Consider the following 25,467-nt stretch of genomic DNA (forward strand, 5'->3'; position numbering starts at 1 on the left):
CTGATGTTGAACGTAAAGACGTCACTTTGGGACATTTTATAAATTAAATGATTAATCAAGGATTGATAGTGAAAATATTTCTTAGTTGCAGCCGATTTTTTTCTCAGTTTTTTAAATGTCATATTTGTTTTTATGAGATGTGACTGTATCTGTTCTTTTCAGCACTTCTGATATTTTAATTAATTAAAAAAAAAAACTCTTTTGATTCTAAAATATGTCACAAAATGATCACAGATAAATATGAAATATAAATGATTCCTTTCTCACAAAACACATTTACATTTATATAATAAAAGCATCACGCTGTTGACAGATGTGAAACCTGGTCTGTATTACAAAGACCAATGAGATCAATGAGCGGCTGCAGGTCACAGGTCAGCTGACAACCAATCAGGTTCACCGGTTGATGCCCTGAGACGAGTCATTGATCGTTTGTTCATCTAATTTAATTTTTTTTCCAAATTGAATAAGGCAAACAGACACAAATTCAACCAAATATAAATAAAATAAAGCATGTGAAGTCTATTTTCTGCATTTTATATATTTATATCAATCAACATATTATAATGTGTCATATAAAAGCTTACAAAATTAATGGTAGCCTAATAACAATAATATAAAAATACTTTGTAAATTTATAAAATTGTTAATTAACTTTACTTGTTCTTGATGATGTCACACTTAAATCAATGTTGTATGTGCACCTTTATTGCATTTAATATTAGATTCAAGTTCAGTTCCAGCAGGTTTTTAACAGAATAAATATATTTTATTTAACCTAAAAATGTGTAGAGTTATGTTTACAGCTCTGAGTTTTGCCTGCAGGTGACATCTGATTATCAGAGTTGGCAGTAACCTGTAAGTCAATCATCAATCAATCAATAAATCAATATAAAATATTTTATATATAAATATGTAACTCCTGTTACAAGTTTCCACAGCTGTGACATCGTCTTATCCTCCTGAACATGTTCAGTTCATTGTTTAATAAAACAAATCACATCTGAGAAGCTGAAACGATTCCTCGATTATCAAATTAGTTGCCAATAAGTTTTCTTCTTGTTGGTTCTTTAAATCGATTAATTAACAAATCGTTTCATTTGAACGCAGTAATTTTCTTGAATCCTCTCCATCTTGATGAAGTCTGACACGTTTAAACTTACAGAGATATCAGAAAATAAACACATTAGTCTCTTCTGCTGTGGTTCCTGATCGTGATTGTGCACATTCCGAGCGCACTGGAAGGCAGCATGTGTCTGACGCAGCGGTGTAATGGCGCCACCGTGCGGCCACAGTGCGCATGTGCAGGTGAAGGTTCAGGTAACAGATTCAGGTTTAGTTTCTCAACAGGAAGTTCAGCGACAATAAAGTTTAACATGAGAAACTAACAAAATGGCTTCTGCCCCCCCAGGCTAGCAGTTTCCCTCTGTTTCCAGTCTTTATGCTAAGCTAAGCTAACCAGCTTGATGTCAATCAACCTGGTGGTGGGCGGGGCCTTAATGCTGCTGATCTCTAATTGGTTGTTTAAATTACTTCAGAAACATTTCAGTGTTTCTCAACTCTGGACTGAACACGCACGCGCGCGCGCGCACGCACAAACGCAGTAAACTTCCCCAAAGTTACTCGACCACTTCCTCTCTTTCTCCTCTCGGACTTCCTCCTCTTCATTGGCTCCGCCCGCCCGCCTCGCACTGAGATACAGATCCGCCGTCCCTCCCGCACACACACACACTGACACACTGACACACACACACACCCGGAGCAGCAGCGGGACGGAGCTGAGCAGTGAGCCCGGAGAGGAGGACTGATGACCGGTGAGTGTTTTCATCCGCCCCGGAGCTCCGGGAGCAACCGAGCAGCTGAGTGTGTGTGTGTGTGTCTGCGCGCGCACGTGTGTTTCACCTCCCTGTCCAAACTTTTAGCGCGTCATTGATCTCTGCTCTGATTCCCGTCAGCTGATCGATCGGTTCTCCAGCGGATCAATAACCTGCTTGTATGTTTGTTTGTTTGTTTGTTGACGCTGCTGCAGGAAACTGGACCTGAAGCGCGACCACTCCCAGAGTGTGTGCGTGTGTTCCTGTCACTCACTTCTTCTTCTTTAAACTTCAACATTAATTCAGTGCGAAAAGTTTGTTTTTTTCACCAGAAGGAGAAATACTGCAGAATGTACTAGAAAGTATTGTAAGAAATTAGTAGGTATAAATACTCCCTGTGATGCTAAAGGAATATTCAGTGCTGGAGGAAGTACTGAGATCCTTAACCGGAGTAAAAGTGTTACTGCAGTAAAAGTACTAATACCACAGTGTACAAATACCCTGTTGCAAGTAAAAGTCCTGTATTTAAACTGAACTTCAGTAAAAGTACTAATACCACAGTGTACAAATACCCTGTTGCAAGTAAAAGTCCTGTATTTAAAGTGAACTGCGGTAAAATACTAATAGCACAGTGTACAAATACCCCGTTCCAAGTAAAAGTCCTGTATTTAAACTGAACTTCAGTAAATGTACTTATAGCACAGTGTACAAATACCCTGTTGTAAGTAAAAGTCTTGCCTTGAAAGTGTTACTGCAGTAAAAGTACTAATACCACAGTGTACAAATACTGTGTTCCAAGTATAAGTCCAATATTGAAAGTGAACTGCAGTAAAAGTACTAATAGCACAGTGTACAAATACCCTGTTGTAAGTAAAAGTCATGCATTTAAATTGTTACTGCAGTAAAAGTACTAATACCACAGTGTACAAATACCCTGTTGTAAGTAAAAGTCTTGCCATGAAAGTGTTACTGCAGTAAAAGTACTAATACCACAGTGTACAAATACTGTGTTCCAAGTATAAGTCCAAAATTGAAAGTGAACTGCAGTAAAAGTACTAATAGCACAGTGTACAAATACCCTGTTGTAAGTAAAAGTCATGCATTTAAATTGTTACTGCAGTAAAAGTACTAATACCACAGTGTTCAAATACTGTGTTCCAAGTAAAAGTCCTGCATTTAAAATTTACTGCAGTAAAAGTACTAATACCACAGTGTACAAATACTGTGTTCCAAGTATAAGTCCAAAATTGAAAGTGAACTGCAGTAAAAGTACTAATAGCACAGTGTACAAATACCCTGTTGTAAGTAAAAGTCATGCATTTAAATTGTTACTGCAGTAAAAGTACTAATACCACAGTGAACAAATACTGTGTTCCAAGTAAAAGTCTGATATAAGTAAATATTATAATATATAAAGAATGTACGGATACTATAGTACAACTTCAGTGAATTTAAAATGACTATGAAGTATCAGAAGCTCATGCAGTAACTGTAGAAGTACCACATGTAGTACTTTCTAATAAGGCTTCCAGTATAAACAGTGTATTTATGGATAATAAATCTTCATACACCATTAATAAAAACCATTAATGAGAAAAACATTTAGATTGCCAGGTTGCGAAAAAATTGTGTCCTTCTCACGCTGGACGAGATGATGTCACACAGATCGTCACCAGTTGCACGCGCTCAGATGTGAATCAGAAACATCACAGTCGAACTGGACAGTTTCAGGTTTCCCAGAATGAAACAGGAAGACAGAGAGTCAGAGATGATTAGTGCTGATGTGGTGAATCATCCAGCTGTCAGACCCTTAAGACGATCATGACTCATCTTATATCCAGTGTCCTCTTGTGTTTTAGCCCAGGTTTGGTTCAGTATCCTCTGGTGTTTTAGCCCAGGTTTGGTTCAGTATCCTCTGGTGTTTTAGCCCAGGTTTGGTTCAGTATCCTCTGGTGTTTTAGCCCAGGTTTGGTTCAGTATCCTCTGGTGTTTTAGCATAGGTTTGGTTCAGTGTCCTCTGGTGTTTTAGCCCAGGTTTGGTTCAGTGTCCTCTGGTGTTTTAGCCCAGGTTTGGTTCAGTGTCCTCTGGTGTTTTAGCCCAGGTTTGGTTCAGTGTCCTCTGGTGTTTTAGCCCAGGTTTGGTTCAGTATCCTCTGGTGTTTTAGCATAGGTTTGGTTCAGTGTCCTCTGGTGTTTTAGCCCAGGTTTGGTTCAGTATCCTCTGGTGTTTTAGCCCAGGTTTGGTTCAGTGTCCTCTGGTGTTTTAGCCCAGGTTTGGTTCAGTGTCCTCTGGTGTTTTAGCCCAGGTTTGGTTCAGTGTCCTCTGGTGTTTTAGCCCAGGTTTGGTTCAGTGTCCTCTGGTGTTTTAGCCCAGGTTTGGTTCAGTATCCTCTGGTGTTTTAGCCCAGGTTTGGTTCAGTGTCCACTGGTGTTTTAGCCCAGGTTTGGACCAGCGTCCTCTGGTGTTTTAGCCCAGGTTTGGACCAGCGTCCTCTGGTGTTTTAGCCCAGGTTTGGACCAGCATCCTCTGGTGTTTTAGCCCAGGTTTGGACCAGCGTCCTCTGGTGTTTTAGCCCAGGTTTGGACCAGCATCCTCTGGTGTTTTAGCATAGGTTTGGTTCAGTATCCTCTGGTGTTTTAGCCCAGGTTTGGTTCAGTATCCTCTGGTGTTTTAGCCCAGGTTTGGTTCAGTATCCTCTGGTGTTTTAGCACTGGTTTGGTTCAGTATCCTCTGGTGTTGTAGCCCAGGTTTGGTTCAGTATCCTCTGGTGTTTTAGCCCAGGTTTGGACCAGAATCCTTTTGTGTTTTAGCCCAGGTTTGGTTCAGTATCCTCTGGTGTTTTAGCCCAGGTTTGGTTCAGTATCCTCTGGTGTTTTAGCCCTGGTTTGGTTCAGTATCCTCTGGTGTTTTAGCCCAGGTTTGGTTCAGTATCCTCTGGTGTTTTAGCACTGGTTTGGTTCAGTATCCTCTGGTGTTGTAGCCCAGGTTTGGTTCAGTATCCTCTGGTGTTGTAGCCCAGGTTTGGTTCAGTATCCTGTGGTGTTGTAGCCCAGGTTTGGACCAGAATCCTTTTGTGTTTTAGCCCAGGTTTGGTTCAGTATCCTCTGGTGTTTTAGCCCAGGTTTGGTTCAGTATCCTCTGGTGTTGTAGCCCAGGTTTGGTTCAGTATCCTCTGGTGTTTTAGCCCAGGTTTGGACCAATGTCCTCTGGTGTTTTAGTAGTGGTTTCGTCCAATATCCTCTGGTGTTTTAGCCCAGGTTTGGTCCAGTACCCTCTAGTGTTTTAGCACTGGTTTGGATCAGTGTCCTCTTGTGTTTTAGCACTGGTTTGGACTAGTGTCCTCTGGTGTTTTAGTAGTGGTTTGGTCTGTATCTTCTGGTGTTTTAAACCGGGTTTGTTCCATTACCCTCTGGTGTTTTAGCACTGGTTTGGACCAGTGTCCTCTTGTGTTTGAGCACTGGTTTGTTCCAGTATCCTCTGGTGTTTTAGCACTGGTTTGGTTCAGTATCCTCTGGTGTTTTAGCCCAGGTTTGGTTCAGTATCCTCTGGTGTTTTAGCACTGGTTTGGTTCAGTATCCTCTGGTGTTGTAGCCCAGGTTTGGTTCAGTATCCTGTGGTGTTGTAGCCCAGGTTTGGACCAGAATCCTTTTGTGTTTTAGCCCAGGTTTGGTTCAGTATCCTCTGGTGTTTTAGCCCAGGTTTGGTTCAGTATCCTCTGGTGTTGTAGCCCAGGTTTGGTTCAGTATCCTCTGGTGTTTTAGCCCAGGTTTGGACCAATGTCCTCTGGTGTTTTAGTAGTGGTTTCGTCCAATATCCTCTGGTGTTTTAGCCCAGGTTTGGTCCAGTACCCTCTAGTGTTTTAGCACTGGTTTGGACCAGTGTCCTCTGGTGTTTTAGTAGTGGTTTGGTCCGTATCCTCTGGTGTTTTAAACCGGGTTTGGACCAGTACCCTCTAGTGTTTTAGCACTGGTTTGGATCAGTGTCCTCTTGTGTTTTAGCACTGGTTTGGACTAGTGTCCTCTGGTGTTTTAGTAGTGGTTTGGTCTGTATCTTCTGGTGTTTTAAACCGTGTTTGTTCCATTACCCTCTGGTGTTTTAGCACTGGTTTGGACCAGTGTCCTCTTGTGTTTGAGCACTGGTTTGTTCCAGTACCCTCTGGTGTTTTAAACCGGGTTTGGTCCAGTTTCTCTGGTGTTTTACGTTGTGGTCATAAACTGTCAGCCAATTGTAAACCAGGATATCTGTGGTATTTATAAAAGTCTTGATTTTCATGCCATAAAAACAGAGTTCAGCTGGTTCAACCAATTCAGCAGTTGGTATATAGTTTCTTCTGTGTGTTGATAAAAAGCTGGTCAGACTGTCTCACTAAACTCTTTTCCTGGATGAACAGAGCGGTGGACAAACCCTTCCTGTTTCGGTTTCAACATAGAGCAGTTCCTCTTTGGCTGGTGGCGTCTGTTAGGAAACGCTGCGTTCGTAAGTACATGTGGAAGACTTGTACTTACATCAGCTGGACTCTCAGTAATAATATGATTGTATTTAAATGAAGACATTTGGGAATATGGTGACATCACTAAAAAGAAGAACCACAAGCAGTGAGATGGTGACACAGGTTGGAAACAAACGTATTTGGAAGAGGAAATGAAGGCGAACAGTACGATTTTTTACCCAGCTGTAATCCATCCATCACAGTTTACAGACCCACTACCTGTTTCCACTTTGACCTGCTCTTCTGACTGTGTAGTCGCAGTTTATCTGTAAAGTTTGGTATGTAACACTAACCATGTTAGCATGCTAACATGAACTTAATATTCTCTTGTGTTTTAGCCCAGGTTTGGTCCAGTATTCTCTGTTGTTTAGCCCAGGTTTGGTCCAGTATTCTCTGTTGTTTAGCCCAGGTTTGGTCCAGTATTCTCTGTTTAGCCCAGGTTTGGTCCAGTATTCTCTGTTGTTTAGCCCATGTTTGGTCCAGTATTCTCTGTTGTTTTAGCCCAGGTTTGGTCCAGTATTCTCTGTTGTCTTAGCCCAGATTTGGTCCAGTATTCTCTGTTGTTTAGCCCAGATTCGGTCCATTATTCTCTGTTGTTTAGCCCAGGTTTGGTCCAGTATTCTCTGTTGTTTAGCCCAGGTTTGGTCCAATATTCTCTGTTGTTTAGCCCATGTTTGGTCCAGTATTCTCTGTTGTCTTAGCCCAGATTCGGTCCATTATTCTCTGTTGTTTAGCCCAGGTTTGGTCCAGTATTCTCTGTTGTTTAGCCCAGGTTTGGTCCAATATTCTCTGTTGTTTAGCCCATGTTTGGTCCAGTATTCTCTGTTGTCTTAGCCCAGATTTGGTCCAGTATTCTCTGTTGTATTAGCCCAGGTTTGGTTCAGTGTTCTCTGGTGTTTTAGCCCAGGTTTGGTCTAGTATTCTCTGTTGTTTAGCCCAGGTTTGGTCCAGTATTCTCTGTTGTATTAGCCCAGGTTTGGTTCAGTGTTCTCTGGTGTTTTAGCCCAGGTTTGGTTCAGTGTTCTCTGGTGTTTTAGCCCAGGTTTGGTCTAGTATTCTCTGTTGTTTAGCCCAGGTTTGGGCCAGTATTCTCTGGTGTTTTAGCCCAGGTTTGGTCTAGTATTCTCTGTTGTTTTAGCCCAGGTTTGGTCCATTATTCTCTGGTGTTTTAGACCAGGTTTGGTCCAGTATTCTCTGCTGTTTTAGCCCAGGTTTGGAACAATATTCTTTGCATTAGCCCAGGTTTGGTCCATTATTCTCTGTTGTTTTAGACCAGGTTTGGTCCAGTATTCTCTGTTGTTTTAGCCCAGGTTTGGAACAATATTCTTTGCATTAGCCCAGGTTTGGTCCAGTATTCTCTGTTGTATTAGCCCAGGTTTGGGCAAATATTCTCAGTTGTTTTAGTCTATGTTTGGTACGAAATTCTCTGTTTTTTTAGCCCATGTGTGGAACAATATTCTCTTGTTCTTTAGACCAGGTTTGGTACAATATTCTCCGGTGTTTTAGCCCAGGTTTGGTACAATATTCTCCGGTGTTTTAGCCCACGTTGGACAACTGTAGAGTTGTCTGGTGATTTAGCTTTGTCCCTGGTTTGGCTGGTCACGTGATGAACATCTGTGCTATTTGAAATGTTTCTGTTAACTGTGACTATAAGGAAAATACCAGTATTCACTTAGTATTAGTAGCATTAGCTTAATATTTTTTCTCATTTTTGTCCCCCACCTGGTCGAAGTTGTAAATGTGCAGTACCTCTTTTTGTCTCATAGCTCCAATTTTAGAGATTTTCCCATCAGAGCATCAGCTGCAGGACGGCTTGGTTCCTCTGTGGGTCAGACTCCTCCTAAACCAGCAAAACTAAATAAAAATAGAGAGAAAGACCACAGCTGACAAGACGAAACCAAAGCTTTTAGTTCCTGAAACGCTGACAGTAAAAACCATGAAGGAGACGACAAGCTGCCCATTTCTCTCTGGGGCCAAAGCTTTTATTTCCCTCAACTCCACAGAGAAAAGGCTTCTATTAGAGACGTACTTTATTTCTAATTTCCCTGTTTTCTAAGTGTATTTGATGATATTTAAGGACGAAGCCTCCCTGTTTTCTAATCTGCACCTCTTTGAATTTGCGGTTGATACAAACTCGACCTTTCCTCTGTGTTTACCCAGTGACTTTATAAATTCAGCATGAATGCATGTCCACGTCTTCCTCTGCACTCAGCTCAAAACACTTTCTCAGTTGTTCTCACTGATTCATTCTAGTCGCTTCTACTTTGGCTGAATCTCAACACATCCAACCCGGCTGGCGCTCAAAGGGTTATCCCTCCCTACCAGGAAAGGGAAGGCACAACCCCTTCCTTTCCTGGTAGGCTTTTAATTTGAAACTCCTGGAATTGTTGAGTTTTGAGCAGAGTGTGACATGATCATACTAAATTTACCAAATTCCTACAATTGAAAACAAATTGGGGCAATGGGACTCAGACTTGGTTAACCCATCTATGGATGGCTCCCTCTGGGTTTGGAGTGACTTGCTGCCCCAATCGAAGGCGTTCAAGTATCTCAAAGTCTTGTTGACCAGTGAGGGTAAAAGGGGATGAGCGGCAGACGCCTCCGTAGGGCGGCTGGGCTCAACCTTACGAACTCAAACTAGGCTGCTTTTTAATTTTGAATGGGACCTGGTGTTGCATCCCGGCGTCGCCCGCTGAGCTACAGATTTAAAACGTGCCCTGCAGCCCAACAGGGGGAGGCTGGGAAAACCAGGTGTGAGCCAATCACGCTTGTTTCAAGCTTCCAGTGCAGATACAGGACCACAGTGCCAATCAGTCTTGCCCGCTCAGGTGTTGTTGTGTTAAAACTCTTAACAGCGCGTGCCAGTAAAGGTAAGAAGGACCCAGATCAAATCTCTGCTGCTGTTCTCAGGTAAAGCAAACACGGAAGTGAAGTACTTCCTTGTGCATAGAACAGCAGCTAAGTCGGAGAGCAGCTGTCCTGTCGGAGTATGTAAATGAGGAGTTAGAGTTTCATGAGAGGTTGTCTACTAATGTGTGTCTGCAAGTGTGAATGCAGTGTTATGGCCGAACTACATGGTGTTTTTACGCTCTACAGACTCCGTCTTTGTAGCGTGTGGACGCGCGCCAGCTTTACTTTGAGAATATTTCGTTTTTGAGTGAAAATGCAGTTGGAGGTGAGGGGTCATTGTATGTGACATCGTTAGAGATAGGTTAAAGAGCCCAATCCTTCACGTCAAACTGGTATCCCATCAGGATCATCCTGGACAACGTCCGCACACGTCCAGCTGGTTCAAGAAAAATGGGATGTTTGCTACTTTTTGATAGCAGATTCATAGGGTTAGGTGTCCAAACTCTTAGTTTACGGCACCTTAGAGCGCATTAATAATTAATGGTGTTTATTTATATAGGAAGTAGTGAATGAGTGAAACAGGGAGTGATTTTGGACCCTTCTGAGGAGATCTTGGGTCACTGAGCCAGAAAGTAGTTTTATGTTATCTTCTTTCTTATAAACCAAGTTTGTTGAAATGCTCTAAACACTACAGTTCCCATCAGTCTCAGCAATTGAGCGGATTCCATCTAGAGCTGTAACATCAGAGTTGTACATTGTTCAGCTTGTAGTATCTTGGTGCTGCGTTCCAAATACTTTGTCTTTTTACCTTCAGGACGTACTGCAGCAGCCATCATAAAGCGTGCGCTGCCGTGCAGAGGATTGTGGGTGAGAATAGCCAGAAAAAGCATGCAGACTGCAAAATTAGGCCAATGCTTCGTACTTTTGGAATACCAAGCTTGCCTTCCTATGTATTGGGACATACTAAATATTTTTCTGAGTAGTATGGGACTATGGTATAGCATACGCACCCATGCTTTGACAGCCCCGCCCGCCGGCCTGCTGTTATTCCCCCTAATGATGATTCATGTAAATATGTTCATGCCTCCAACTTATTTATAACGTTCTATGCTAATAATTAACTGGCAATAAAATTCAGCAGTGTATGTGTTTGTTTCAGATTCACACTTCGATCACACACACACACACTTAGAGGAAGGCTGCTTTTACACAATGAATGTGTCATTTACAGCCTGCTATTACTGATCTCGATTCTTCTTCCTCTTTTTTTCTCAATGTGTTTTCTCTTCTTTCTTTCTCTCACAGTCGTTGGTTTCACTGGACAGCTAGGACGCTGCATCACTTTGGTCTGGTTCGGTCAGATCATGTAGAAAATACTTATTACTTACTTACTTATGTTCAAAAGTAGCTGAATAAAAACTTGACTTTGGCCACCAAGACCCAGGAGCATGATGTCCTTTATACAAACTGTAGTGTCTTTGTGTTAGTAGAGAGAAGTCGAGGATTTTCCCGTTCACTTCAGTACAGTTTAATCTCAGCATCGTCTAGTGGGCGTTAGAGGAACTGCAGCCGAACGCTTCCGCTCTGACTCAAACAGAAGTGATGTCGGCGTTGGGAAGCCATTTATTAAGTAACATTAAGCTACTTTCAGTGAATATAATTAGACTGCATGTGTTGAAATGGCCTGACGCCCTTCTGAACCGGACAGTCACACATCACACCTCTGAGTTCCGGCAGTTTTCTTCACAGAAGTTGCTGCTTTATTTCAACATGAAACCACAATGACATTTTTCTACTGAAAGCTTCCTTTTTTCCAACTGCATCTGAGTTACAAAAGGACATCGTTACAACACGTTAAACGTCTCTTTCATTCTTCTTCAGTGTCTCTGGGTCTAAATGTGGGATTTTTTAACAATAAGAAAACTAACTTTAAGTTATTGATCTGCAAAGGTCAGAGGCCACATTTCTCCTCCCTGTCCACCCTTTAACAACGAAGGAGAGTCATCAGGGTAAAATGAAAGACTGTGAGATCAGAGGTTAAAGCTTCCAATAGCAGTGAGATCAGCCGACCTCCGCCCAGAGAGGGGGGGGGAGGTGGGGTCAGCGTCCCCAGGGTCTGGGCTGAGCCACTTTCTCTATCCAGACATCTGGAGAGAGACACTGCAGAGTCACTATTTTGTTGTTGAGTCCACCGTGATCATGTTCACGTTTTATATTTTAATCACCGCTGTTCTCTTTCCTCTTCAAGTCCAAGTTCTGCAGCACATGTGTGTCCGCTGACTCGAATACTGAAACTCAGACTGAAACACTGAAACGTGAAACAGGCACACAAACTAACACAGAGGGAGGACGCTCTGTCGCTGGTTTACAGAGGTGCTGCTCAAACTGACTGAAACATAACCCTGCAGCTCAGACACGAGCTGGGGATCAGAGAGCGAGGTGGCGACTTCAACATTAACTTATGACTTAGACACGACCTGTACGGCTTGAACCTGACTCGGACACGACCTGGACACTGGCGATTCAGACTTGGCCATGGTGACTTGGACATGACATCAGGGACTCAGGCATGACTTGGACATGACCTGGACCACTTGAACATGACTCTGGTGAATCAGACATGACATCAGGGCATGACTTGGACACAATGTGGATGCACTGGTCCCTGCGGCGGAAACGTAGCGAGTTCCTCTAAAGGTTCCTGGTTCCGGGGTAAAGTTCCTGTTGGGTTAATTCTCGTTGACCAGCCGCTCACATGGCTGCACGGTGGAGCTCCTGATGCTGCGAAGGGTTAAAAACAGAGAACGGATTTCACTGTGTGTTGTACTGTGTACAACTGTCTGACAATAAGACTGGATTTGTTGTTGTTGCTGTTGTGTCTCAGGCTGATGCAGAAGAAGGAAAGGAGACACAAAGAGACGTAGACAATCTGTCTTTCTGTCACGTAAATGTAAATAAACGTGTGTGTGTGTGTGTGTGTGTGTGTGTGTGAGATAGCATCTCTGCTTTGTTTGGAGACCGTTTCCTTTTGCAGCGATGATTTCCATAAACACAAATACTGACGGCGGATACTCTCTCGCCCACTCTCTCTCCCTGCAGTCAGACGATGGGACGTCACGTGTTTCTGAAAAAACTGTGTTAACTGAAGGAAACTTAAGGGTCTCTGGCAGCTGGACGAGCCAACCAATCAGATTCACTGCAGGTAAACTCGGACAGGTAACTGCACTTTATGTTTCTCACTAAATAGTCTGGAACATTGGGCCTCGTACCCACAGATCCGGGCTTCAGCGCCACATCTTTTCTCTTATCTAGAATTTTCTTTGAGGTACGAACGAAATCCATTTAAGTCGTACGAGTCGACTACAGTCTCACATCGTAACACCTTCATCTGAATGACTTTGGAGATTATAATTATACAAGTAATAATGGCAGTTTACTGCGGTTTTTAGTGTTTATGGACATATTTCAGCACAGACATGAGTCTTACTGCAGGTCTCACCTGACCTGTAACTTCATCTAATATGTCCTTGACTGTCGCATGACCTCCTCCTATAGTATTGGTCAACTTATCGTCGTGCTGAATTCACACCTAGATGGGTGAACTTCTTCATTTCACTTTTTGGGCACATTTTTGTGGATGAAGCCCACACGGAGCACAACAGGAAGCTCTTAGGGGCGTCCACTATGCTAATGAGTAAATCTCTTGAGCGCTCACCTGCTCATTGTGCCGGGAGATCCGAGTGTTGCCTTGCCTCGGCATACTCGGATCTGGGCCTCGAAATGTTTAGAGTATTTCGAGTATCAGATGCCACAAGAGCGCAGGACACTATCTAATCTAACTATCTAATAGGGGGCTCGTTTGATACGACGACTGACGTGTCACTCAGAACTAGTCACACGTTTCATTGCTCTGATTGGTTGCAGGTCTATCAAACTGCGTCCATTTTGGTCAGCGCCCGTTAATAACGCCCCTCGGGAATGAAAAATTAACGGAGAGGTCCCAGACTTTTGTACCCGTCAGTAGTCTGGTGCTGCCAACAGGTACTAAAGACTGTTTCTCAATACCGAGTTCGCCAAGTTTGTCCATGTTGCCAAGCTGGTCGGCAACACGTACGGTTGAACCCGAGCTGTTTACCGACTTCTCGCTGACCCGCCCTGCTCTGCTTCTGATTGGCTAGTAGTCCTTAACTAGGAACTGAGCATGTGCAACTCCCAACAAAGATCATTTAGAGACAAGATGTATCACTCCATAGCTAAAACGAAGCACAGGGTGGAAAGAGGAGCTGCAGCAATGTGCAGTAGGACAAAAATATGGTATTTTTTGAAAATGAAACCATGTAAACCTGCTCTGGTACAACCTCTAAATAAGAATGAACCTGAAAATGAGCAGAATAACACCTCTTTAAGGTATTTATCCCGTTGATGCCGTACATGCTAACAGCTCTTACTAGTTTCTATTGTTACTCGCGGACCTCTTACTTTACTTATATTTGCATGTTGTTCCTCAAATGTGCGTGGCTTTGGATAAAAGCGTCTGCCAGATGACTAAATGTGAATGTGTTGCAGGTTGCTGAAGGGTCAGAGGTCATCATGCAGAGTATAAAGTGTGTGGTTGTGGGCGACGGTGCTGTGGGGAAGACCTGCCTCCTCATCTCCTACACCACCGGAGCTTTCCCCAAAGAGTACATCCCCACGGTGTTCGACAACTACAGCAGCCAGGTGTGTGTCCGCTTCAAATGTCTCGTTTTGTTTGATCAAATGGTCAAAAACCCAAAAGTAATTCAGTTTACTGTCATACAAGATGTGGAAAAGCAGCAAATCATCACAATTTAGCAGCTTGAACTAGTGAATGTTAATAAACGAAAACAATATTGATAGATAGATTTCCGAGGTTGCTATGAACCAAACAGTTTCGTAACACTGACTGAATGTGTGGTGCGTTCAGGTGACGGTGGACGGCAGGATCATCAGTCTGAACCTGTGGGACACAGCGGGTCAGGAGGAGTACGACCGGTTGAGGACGCTGTCCTACCCGCAGACCAACGTCTTCATCATCTGCTTCTCCATCTCAAGCCCCGCCTCCTACGAGAACGTCAAACACAAGTGGCATCCAGAGGTCAGAGATCAACATCTAATTAAAGAGGCAGACATTTATTTAAACAACGTTTTAATGGTTAACTGTTGTTCGACTTTGTATCTGTGGTTTTTTGATGTCTTATAAGCGTTGATCGATCAGGATGAGGGCGCTGAAATTTCCATAAATTGATTAATAAATGAAACCTTAAGGACAGCCGCAGCTTTTAAATTATGACACATCAGGGTCTTGATCACCTGAGGCCTTGGACACCTTCAAATAGTTTATTGTGTCAGAAAATTTATTTATTTATTATCTTCTTTTCTTTGGCTTTGTGGTTTATATATATCATGTAAAAAAGAAACATTATTTGCTTGAGCCTTACTGGACGGGATTTAACAGTTTGTATAAAGGTAACAAACATCCACCAGCTGTTTAAAGTCTTTATGCTAAGCTAAGCTAACCAGCTGCTGTCTGTAGCTTCATATAGCATACATCAGAGCATTGAACTCTGTCCGTGTTCAACAACAAACAGGTCAGAGTTATGTTCCTGTTTTCATCTAAAAGTGGGAAAACAAGAACACCCAAAAGTTTTATTTCTGCTTTATGTAGATGACACTCTGCTCACGGTGTAAAACTATCTAAACTAAAGTTACATGTTAAAGATTTCTGAGGAGAATATTGTTCGTGGCCCGTGATGGGCAAGTTACTCCCAAAATGTACTACATTATAGGTCACTAGTTACTGTCATTTGAGAGTAATTAGTTATATTACAATATTACTGTCTCTGAATTGTAATGGTTTACACTACTTTTCCTTCCACTGCTGTTTAATGGGCGCATGATTCTGATAGTAAGCTGTGCTGCATAGGGGGGATCTAGTGATGTGGATTGGCCAGCTAAGAGCCGAGCTCCCCCGTAGTTTGCACCCTGCCTCCAATCTCGACCACCGGATTTCCTCAACAGGAATTAACGACACTCTGTTACTCTTGGATTTGTTTTTCTTCTGCTGAAATGTTTCTTGGTGTTGGTGAATTATTAAAAAAACAAAACACCACTTAATCTCGGGTTAAAATGCGTTGTAACGCGCGTTACTGAGATTCTTAATGGGTATAATATTACTGATTTTATTTTAGTAATGTGTTATATTACTGTGTTACAGCAAAAAGCAATACATTACTGTAATTATATTACTTTTGTAACGCATTACTGCCAACACTGTTCGTGGCAGATATTAAACTTTACAGTATAACCATAAAGGGATTATTATACCAGAGATACAGAAGGCTGAGCGCTGTAATGATAACGAACAGCAGACTTTATTTACTTTATGTCTCTAATAACGCACTTGATCGCTCCTACGTTAATAACAGTCCACAGTCTGTGATCAATGATGAACCTGACAGTTTGTTAACGTTCATTGTCCCACATTTCTTCTTGGTGTTGGTGTCCATGCGCACAGCGGACAAAGCAAAATGACAGAACACGAATAAAACTTTAGTGTATTTGATTACCAATTTCAAGATGAAGACAGGAGAACGGTAATTTTCCTTTTTCGACACCGACAAAAACAAAATAATCTGCTGAACGAACGTCCTGAATTCTCTGCAGGAAAGAAGAGAAACCTAAAGTATATAGTTTGTAGTTGTTCACAGTTTTTTTCTTGTTTATCACCCTCAGGTTTCTCACCATTGTCCCGGCGTTCCCATCCTCCTGGTCGGCACGAAGAGCGACCTCCGGAACGACGGCGAGACTCAGAGGAAGCTGAAGGAGCAGAACCAGACGCCCGTCACCCACCAGCAAGGCGCCGCCCTCGCTCGTCAGATCCACGCCGTCCGCTACATGGAGTGTTCGGCCCTCAACCAGGACGGCATAAAGGACGTGTTCGCCGAGGCCGTGAGGTCCTTCCTGAACCCGCAGCCCACCGTCACCAAGAAGCCCTGCGTCCTGCTGTAGGACCGAGCCTCGACCCCCTCTGGGAACCTCCCCGGGGCCGGTTTGAGTCGGGCTGATTCAGTCGCTGAACTGCCTGAGAGACAGTTTGCAAGATTTATGCTAAAATGTTGTTTTTTTAATGTTTGGTTAGAATTTTATCTTTGAAGAATTAGACAAAGGTAATTTAAATATTTCTGGCAAAAGAAGAGTTTTAATTCAGACCATCTTCACCTTCTCTGATACAAATCCATTTTCAGTTCAAAGTTCAATGTTTTTATTTTGCTTTTTTAAACTTTCCCGTTCTCGATGAAACCACAGCTCACAACTTTTTTCCATCTTTTTCTCCCACTTCACTTTAAAAAACAAGGTTCACTTCATCCAATCACAGCCGCATGCAGGAGATGTAACAACAACAGGAAGTTATTGTAGTAATTGTAGTTTAATTGGTCGGCTCGCTAACACGGTGACCGACTGCTCAGGGAGGAGATTAAGATCATTTAATACTAGGGATGTTAAGAGAACCGATACTTTGGTACCAAGTCGATGCCATATTTCTGAAAACATCATGGTACTAGTTTTTCTACAGTACCGTAGGAAAAGTGCAGCTGCAGCTCCGCCGTCATGTTGGGAAACCGGGGTGCTTAATATCTAACATTGGTCAGTTTTGGCAGCTGTTACCTTCCATAGCTCCGTGTCAAAGCCTTGATCTCTCCCAATGTTGGAGAACTATTAATTTAGGCAGAAGTTTTACAGTTCTGATCAACTCAAAATCATCAAAGATGTCTGTCTGACAGGGACCATCTTAAAAGTGCAATACGATCCATTTCAACTGTCGAGTTTGTAGAAAAAAGTTAAGAATTAATGTATTAAAGGAGACCTATTATGCTTTTCCACATTTTATAACTTATCTACAGTGTTATAATGTTAGATGTTCATGTTAAACATGGCCAAAGCTTCAAATAATGAGGTTAAAGTATTCAAAAGAAATCCCTGTGAGCAAAAACCTCAGATTTCTGTTTTGAACTGCTTTTTCTACCTGCTTTTTTTACGACACAAAAAGTAAAGTAAGCGCACCATAAAACGTAGTGTGCGTGTGCAGTGCGTGACAGAACCATCGACTGTATGATTGAGCAGCTGATACGCGCACATTTGTTTCTATCATTGGTAAGTAATAGCTACTCCTGCCAGACAGTAAAGTGTACTAAACTTTACAGTGTAGTGATGTTAGTGAACACTGCAGCCGGTCAGTTTTTGGTTGTCATGGTAATGTATTACGTCCGACTATTAACCACACCTCCATTCTCTGTTTGAGAAAGAACGTTAACCAAAACCGGCAGTTTAAACTGGCTGGAGGGGCCTTAAAGAGACAGGAGCATCTACAGCTTGTTTCAGACAGAGGCTGAAATGAAGGCCTACATGAAGAGTCAGTATAAGACAAAAACATTTTTTTTTAGAACTTCAATCATGCAAAGCTGCCATAGAGGAGTCACAGAACTACAATATAGGACTGGAAAAGAAGTTTAATAGGTCTCCTATAATAAAGTACAGCGTTCTCATTTCCAAATATATTAACATCACACTACTATCTATCCTGGACATCATGTGTGTTGAAAGACATGGGATCTATTGTTTGGTTTTATTTTTTACTGTGGTATCAAATTAGTGTTGAGAATCGTGGAATTTCACTGATATCGGTATCGACTACTAAATTTCTGGTATCCTGACGTCAAGAGCAATTTCAGTCAAAAATCACATTCCTATCTCAGATGTCCGTCCAGAACAAACAGTCCAGATGTGAGCTTAGAAACCAGAGAGAGACGCTACAGAACTTCCCTGAGAATGTTTTTAAGTTCTTCAGTCTCACAGTACCCCAGTGATCACTGGCTGTACATCCATGCTAACTGCTAACTGGGGCTGCTGACAGCAAATTCAGCTACTTTTATAGAGCCAATTTGACTAAATGTAAACACACACAGGCTAATCTGTGCTGTTTTTAAATGAATTTGCATCAGTGTGAAGATGGTCTGAGAGGACGGGCGGGTCGAACAGGAAGCAGCTCTGGTGGAGTCACGGACTCATGTAAATAGAAATAAGGAAGTTAAAGAAATGGTTATTGATACTGAGAGTTTCACTGCAGACAGACACAATAAGACAGTGTTTACATGCACATTAATATATATTGTCCACTCAGCATTGTTGCATGTGGCATCGCTCTCCTGACGCTCGAAACATTTTTAAAAAGCACTGAAAAACACGTCGGCAAACATGAAAAGCTCAGAGGGAAATAATTCTCTTAGTGTGCTAATCCTGTAACAAAGGTTTTCGACACACTGAAGGACTGACACATTTTAGTCGGGAGACGGTATCAGGTACGTAAAAGTGCGTTTTCAGGAAAAGGGCCACTGTTTAGTTTGACTCTCGTGTAAAAGCTGGGAGTCCACTGACGGACAGCAACACGTCAGCCAAAGGCCGTGAAGAAGAAGTAGGTGTAATGACTGCAAGCTTTAAAATCTGAGAATGTTTTATGAGAAACGATATGTTGGGTAGAAGATACACATTGTGTGTTTTAGTGAGAAACCCTGAATGTAAACAACTTTGCTTGTTTACAAGAAAACATGAAAGAGCAACATGCTAATGCTAACATGGCTAAAAACAATAGCTGTGCCCCAATTCGGATACTCAGTACACTAACATGCCGTACACTGTGTACAATAGGCATTCACTTGCGTAGTGTGTAAATGTCAACAGGGTAGTGTCTTCTCAAATTGAACATAGCTGTTGAGCACTAACCCGAAACGACGATCGCAAGGTTCGATAGATTCTTCTTCTTCATTTTAATGGCGAATTGTAACCTGGCGGGTCATTATCACGACTGTTCTCCGCAAAAATATCTGCCGACTTGTTTGCTCACTTGACTTTAATTAAATTTTATTAAAAAAAACAAAACAAAAACGAATGTACTGATACATTTATAATCGCAGCCGCTGCAGCGTCATTGGTCGCGCTACGTAGCCAAGATGGCGACCGTTGAGGGTGAGATGTGTCCAGCGTTCCACACTCAACCTTTTTGAGCATTATGAGTACACCATTTGGGCACTTTGACACACTTGTCAATGAGCTAAGTGCATCTGTAATTCACGTTAACTCTGTAACGGGGATGCTAATTTTGGCTAGCGACAAACAGGCTTAAAACAAAACGTACTTACTGGAAAAATGAGCAGCCGACTCCTGATAAGCTTTAATGCCGCTGGTTAAATGTACACAGAGCAGTGTATGGTAGAGACTTGTCAATTAGCTTGTAGCCCCGCCCTAAAGCCTCCCCTGCTTTCTGGTCTATTTTCCTCTAAATGGGACCATAATTTACTAAATGAACATCATGCTGTGTTGAAGAAAACTTGAAACTAGCGACTGAGACCATAAACTCATCAGGAAAGTGTTTACTGAGGGAATAAATCAGCTCTATACAATCACACTTCTTTCTGCAGCCAGTGGAGTCGCCCCCCTGCTGGCTGCTAGAGAGAATGCAGGTTTAAGGTGCTTCAGCGTTGGCTTCCACTCGGCTTGGTGTGAACACTTATACACTTATACACAGTAGTAAGTACAGACGCAAATTGAGACACAGTAAATATCTAGCAAGGTCTGTTACCAAAGCTGTTCAGCAGCCTCAAATTTTTCACAATGATTAAATTTAATTTACTTGTAAACTTAAATGTGATTATTTTTGTTGATGATTTTGTTTTTATTTACTGTAGTTTTATTTAAATGTGACAATACATTTAAAACATGTTTCATACTGCACATCTGCCTACTGTTGTTTTTCCCCCGCCAACGGTGTTACCCATAATAAGCAGCAGCGGTTAGAATAGAATAGATAAATAAAACAATAGAATATGTAGATTAGTCAACTGGGAGAGAAAACTGTTTTTATCTGTTTAGAATTGTGTCCTGAATAACACATATGATGTTTGTAAGTTTAAAAGATAATTTAAATCAAGAAGGTTGCAGTTTGTTGTAAAAGTGTAGCTAATGTTACTGAAGCTAATGCTACTGAAGCTAATGTCACTAAAGCTAAAGTTACTTAAGCTAATGTTACTGAAGCTAATGCTACTGAAGCTGATGTCACTAAAGCTACAGTTACTGAAGCTAATGTAATGTTTTTTGCAGGTATACTGTATTAACATTTTATTTAACATGTTAGCATGCTAACATTAGCTAATTAGCAGTAAACACAGAGTACAGCTGAAGCTGTTGGAAAGCTCATTTGTTCTGCAGGTGTTTGGTCATAAACCACAAATTAACATGTTGAACTGATGATGGCGCTAAAGTCAGGGGATCATAAAAGTTATTACAGTTCAACTTGAGGGGAACATTTAGGTACACTTAAAGTTTCACAAATTCATGGAAAAGAGATTTAATATTCAAAGGTGTGATTTGAGATGAAGGTTCTGGATTGCCTGTGCTGCTGTTGTGTGAAGCAGTTTTATTCGGGAAAATAAAGTTGGGGGAAGTGAGTTTAATAAATGACCAGTAGACAAAACAACTTCCCCAAACGATGAAAGGACTCTTGTGGTGTCAGATAACAAAATAATCATATCACAAACCCACCAGGGGTTGTTCTCACAAAGGATCTAATTTTACCAGCCACAAAAACAGTTTTGAAAAAACATATTCAATTTATAAACGTAGAAGCCTGAGAAAGAGCTGCAGCCAGTGAATGTTTTGGTATTTTGGTTTAAAAAATGACTTTTAACGAGTGATCAGTTATCAAAGATGCAGATAAATTTTTTGTCAGTCTACTAATCATTTAATCAATTCTACAAGACAAAAGAAGAATTTCACATAGTGTGGAGGTTCAAGAGATTCACTAGCTTAATATGAGTGAGAAAGAGCAGCTATAGTAGCATTAATTATGCTAACGCAAACAACACAACGCACTACAGTAGTAACAAATTTGACAAAACTGCAAGTTTCTCAACACATTAACGGTCAGCAAACACAAGCTACACACAAGTAACATTTTAGCATTAATAAAGAGTAACGTTAGCATTAAAAAAAAGGAATGTTAGCATTAACAAAAAGTAACATTAACATTAAAAATAAAGTCACCGTAAACAATTCATGTTAGCATAAAAAACAGTGTTGTTAGCATAAACAAAATGGAACGTTGGCATTAAAGGAACGTTAGCATAAAAACCAACGTTACCATAAATAAAATCAAGTTACTATAAAACCCAGCAATGTTAACAAAAAGCACATTACGGCTGTTGCCAGAGCTAATCACGGCCCAATATAGTCAATACTCTTGAGTCCACCAGACGCAACCACAGCGTGTCTCAGAAGTGGCTCTCTGCGCCTAAGAGAAGAGGTAGCAGGTCTATTTTTGCTGCTAGTTGCGTCACAGAACAGATCGAACCAGGCAGGAAGTCAGACACAGAACGGCAGAGAGGATCCAGTCAATTTTCAAAATAAAACACCCTGTGGAGACTCCTGATCGTAAAACAACAATAAACACAGTTAAAACGAACACCAAACAAAATAATTTAACTACATAGCCTACGTAATCACAATAGAAGCACAAAATTACCAAATCAACAAAATCTAAACATGTCAACAAAATCAGACAGGCAAAACGCTCTGATTCTGAAATGCTCCCTGCGGGAAATGCAGGGTGAAGTTGACAGAACAAAACGGGGTCACAGAGAGCTGTGGAGAAGGTAGAAGAAGCACAAAAAGGACAAATTGGTGGGGGTGGTTCATCCCAGTCAGGATGTAGTTGATATAAGTTTGGAAACTGCTGCTCTAAGTTGAATGAATTCTGTAAAGATGACTCGTCACTTTTTCATGCAAACAGGTTATGTTTCTTATGTTCAGTGTAACAGAGAACCTTCACTGTGACCTGTAACTCCAGCCAGATAAACGTAGTGAATAAGAAGCGTCTGAACTGGGCTGAAGAACAGAACAGAGCAGTTTGTTTTAGTTTGGCTTTGTGAAGTCGGAGCTGCAGAGTTTCAGGATGTCGTCTTTTCCTCCAGAGCGTCTCCTCAGAGGCAGGAGCCACTTCCTCTTCCTGTCCCTTGTCTTGGCTCCACATTTGCACGAGAACGCTCCAAACAGGGTTCTTGTTGTGCACATTTTACTACAATGACTGTCTCCCAGTATGCATCTCACCACATCCAGTAACAAAGGAGTATATGAGACCTTTTATTTAACAACTATATTATTTGTTAGTATTTAACAATATTTAAAACAAGATTCAGTTTTGAGATTTCTTTAAGTGAGAAATTTCTTCAATTTATCAAAGTAGTCTCTCTTAACTAAGTAGTTTTACTGAAGTACAGCTTTAATTACTAGTTAATTTACACATTGAGATTTTCACACACAGCTGAAACCATCAGTCAATTAATCCATAATTGGACAGAAACTTTGGTGTAAAACAACTGATGTTTCAGCTTCTCTCATGAAGATCTGCTGGTTTTAATAACGTTGAGCTTTGGACTGTTGGTTGGACACAACAAGCGTTGTGAAGGTGTCACTTTGGGCTCTGGGTAACTGTGACGGCAGAATCTCTACAAACCAAACAACTGATCAGTCTGATCATTTGTGACTCGGGAGAAGTTAAAGACACAAAACGTCCATCGAGGGAGAAAGTCAACAAGATCTCAGACACAAGAGGCCGCGGTTCACTTTCTGTTTCCAGTCAACATTGGTTTCTTTTATCCACCAAACATTCACTGTAGTGGTGTTATGCTGTTCACAAAGAAAGCTAAGCAAAATCTTCATTTGGTGCAATTATACACAAAGTCAATGCAATGACATGAATAATATCAAATTTAAGTTTGGCGACTCAAATTATGCAAACATGTGAAAAATGTGCTCATCTGCAGCAGCAGCGAGCTGCTGAGTTTCCATCCTCCACTGTCGTTATTCTAGCTGTCAGTGACAAAGTTTGCAGACCCAATACATGCAGCTGGAATACCAGAGGCTGCATTTTAGGACCACAGTAGGACCCAAGAGCAGGTTAACTTCCGGTTTAGCGCTCCGCTAACGTGAAAGGGGGTAAAATTGTAAACGTGCAGCTGTTATACCATTTAAATGTCATCAAACGAATCACATTCTGATTGTGAAATGAGTCATTTTGCTCTGGTTGTGAGGGTCAAATATACTATTACACTGTTTTACAGGCGTTAGGCCGTCAGTAAAATTTACTTCAAAGCATGAGGCACTTCCTCTCACAGTTCGTACAGTCCGCATCGCCTCAACGTGTAGTTACGTTTTTGAGGAGGTGCACGTCAGGCTACTGCGTAGGGTACAGGGCTACACGTAGGCTACGCCGTCGATTCGACGCAGAAGTAAATATCGCACTTAAGTCACGATTGTATGCATGTGGACTAGTTAATTCTACAGCTGTGCATGACCCCCACCAATTCGTTAGGTGGCACTGTCGCAAAAACCTAGGGTCCCAGAAATACGGTCCTAGGACTGCGGCGGGTCCTGAAAATTTAGCCTCGGTACTGATGGACTACCTGGTGAGTTCTGCAAATGTGTGTCTGTTACTTCATTCCAGCTATCGGTTGTACTTTACAATGAGACAAGTTAGCATAGCATAGCTTGATCGATCCAACTCCTTTCAGAAAACAAGCCTTTTAAAAGATGTTTGCTTGTCATCTTGAGAACAGACTGAACAAAACATGAAATCATACTTTTAACTAACTGGCATCATGATATTATTTTGGCATCCTTTGATTGATTTATTTATAAAATCACAGTCATTTGTTTATTTTGGGTTCATACCGCTGTAGTAAACCAGATTTGTGGGCGACTATTTGAGGGTTATGTTTACTGTGAACAGTAATAATGCATCAGGAACTTTCTATGGGAACGCGCCATCAGATTCAGGTTTATTTTGAAACTGTGCTTTGTAGCAGTTTGCTAACAGCAAATATGTTAGCCCCATGCTGCTGTAGTTACCACATGTGGCCACAGGGGGCGCTGCTCAGCAGAAACAACAGACTCACTGTACCTGTGACGTCGGCCTTCATGTGAATCACAGCAGTGTGAACTGTTCCGACGGCAGGATGACAAACTGATTCTGATTCACTCAGTCAGCGTTTCTGACTCACTGAAAGATTTTTAACTTCACAGTCATCGAAACCAGGCTACCTGAGTCAGCAGAAACACAAAAGAAGAAGAAGAAGTGTGACATCACAGTGTGCGCTTCTGCCTCTGTCTGTGTTTTTGTTTTTTGTCATTAAGAACATTTGATTAAACTGCTGTGACACAGCCTTTTGTTACTATTTTCATGGGGACATCTTACTGACATAATGCTTTTCATTACTCTTAACCATCACAACTACAGCTAACCTTAACCCTTACTGGTGGCGCACTGTTTGGTCGTTTAGCACGCATGTCGCTGACATACTGTTTCCTTGTCACTTAAAATAATTAAATAAGGTACAATAATAAATTTTCAAAAGTCGTATATGTCAATCCATTTATTAACATAATAAAAAAAAATCTTCAACAATAAAATTTTAACTAAAATCAGTTTCTATGATTACACGCTGTGCCTCACGGTCAAAAACCATGCAACACACTGTGCACCACACCATTATCCCTTGTCTTAAGTAGACTTGTGGCAGAACACAGTGCCACCCCAATGGCTTCAACACTTACTCCTAAACCATCACAACTACATGCCTAACCCATAGATTGTACATAAGAAGTGGACGTAGTCATAGTGACGTCACCCGTTGGTTTGTGGACTGCCGTTTTGAAGCCTTGAGTTTAGCCGATAGGGCGCTGCCATGTTGAGTTTTTGCAACCAGGAAGTGCCCAGAATTGACCATATTTGGACAAGACGGCGGAGCTAATGGCCATGTGTGGAGCTAGCTAGCTTGCTTAGCTAGGTGCATTTGTAATTCATTCATTTTAACTGATAACTTTGTGTAGCGAACAACAGGCTTAAAACTAAATGTACTCACCAGAGAAAGTGAACACCCGACTCCTAATAAGCTTTTTCAATGGCGTTGGTTAAATTTACACAGCGCCGTGGGTACGAGTCACTCTAGCCTGATTGACAGGTCGGCATGGTAACGACTTGTAAATCATAGATAATCCCGCCCTGAAACATACTCTGCTTTGTGGTCTATTTTAAAATAATTGGGACCATAATTTACTAAATGAACATCATGTTGTGTTGAAGAAGACTTGAAACTAGTGATTCATCAGGAAAGTGTTTACTGAGGTAATTGACCCTTTGATAAGCCCCGCCCCCCTTAGTTAGTGTTGCTTAATTCAACAAACTG

The 25,467-nt window shown here is 41.6% G+C and overlaps 1 protein-coding gene across 5 annotated transcripts; it reads left to right on the forward strand.

The window, feature by feature from the left end:
• The first annotated feature begins 1,662 nt into the window (after positions 1–1,662).
• Positions 1,663–17,451, forward strand: rhogb (ras homolog family member Gb). Of its 5 annotated transcripts, none has more exons than XM_038709242.1 (5): positions 1,663–1,814; positions 12,254–12,370; positions 13,721–13,873; positions 14,100–14,270; positions 15,908–17,451. In XM_038709242.1, exons 3-5 carry the CDS (start codon positions 13,745–13,747, stop codon positions 16,181–16,183), a joined length of 576 nt encoding a protein of 191 aa, XP_038565170.1. In that variant the 5' UTR covers positions 1,663–1,814; positions 12,254–12,370; positions 13,721–13,744; the 3' UTR covers positions 16,184–17,451. The 5 variants fall into 5 exon arrangements, with proteins under 5 accessions (XP_038565170.1, XP_038565172.1, XP_038565174.1 ...); XM_038709244.1 differs by having other exon boundaries at positions 12,254–12,356; XM_038709245.1 differs by lacking the exon at positions 1,663–1,814 and adding an exon at positions 6,349–6,582 and having other exon boundaries at positions 12,254–12,356.
• Positions 17,452–25,467: the final 8,016 nt, after the last annotated feature.

The sequence above is a fragment of the Micropterus salmoides genome, unplaced genomic scaffold (genome assembly GCF_014851395.1).
Source record: "Micropterus salmoides isolate LMB-PRFRI ecotype aquatic unplaced genomic scaffold, ASM1485139v1 Ms_hic_scaffold_9, whole genome shotgun sequence".
Lineage (NCBI taxonomy): Eukaryota > Metazoa > Chordata > Actinopteri > Centrarchiformes > Centrarchidae > Micropterus > Micropterus salmoides.

Bases quoted from the DNA above. Each gene is read 5' to 3' on its own strand.
- rhogb (XM_038709242.1), top strand. From the start codon at position 13,745: ATGCAGAGTATAAAGTGTGTGGTTGTGGGCGACGGTGCTGTGGGGAAG. The intron at 13,874-14,099 runs GTGTGTGTCCGC...TGGTGCGTTCAG, and splicing joins TCGACAACTACAGCAGCCAG to GTGACGGTGGACGGCAGGAT. The intron at 14,271-15,907 runs GTCAGAGATCAA...TATCACCCTCAG, and splicing joins AACACAAGTGGCATCCAGAG to GTTTCTCACCATTGTCCCGG.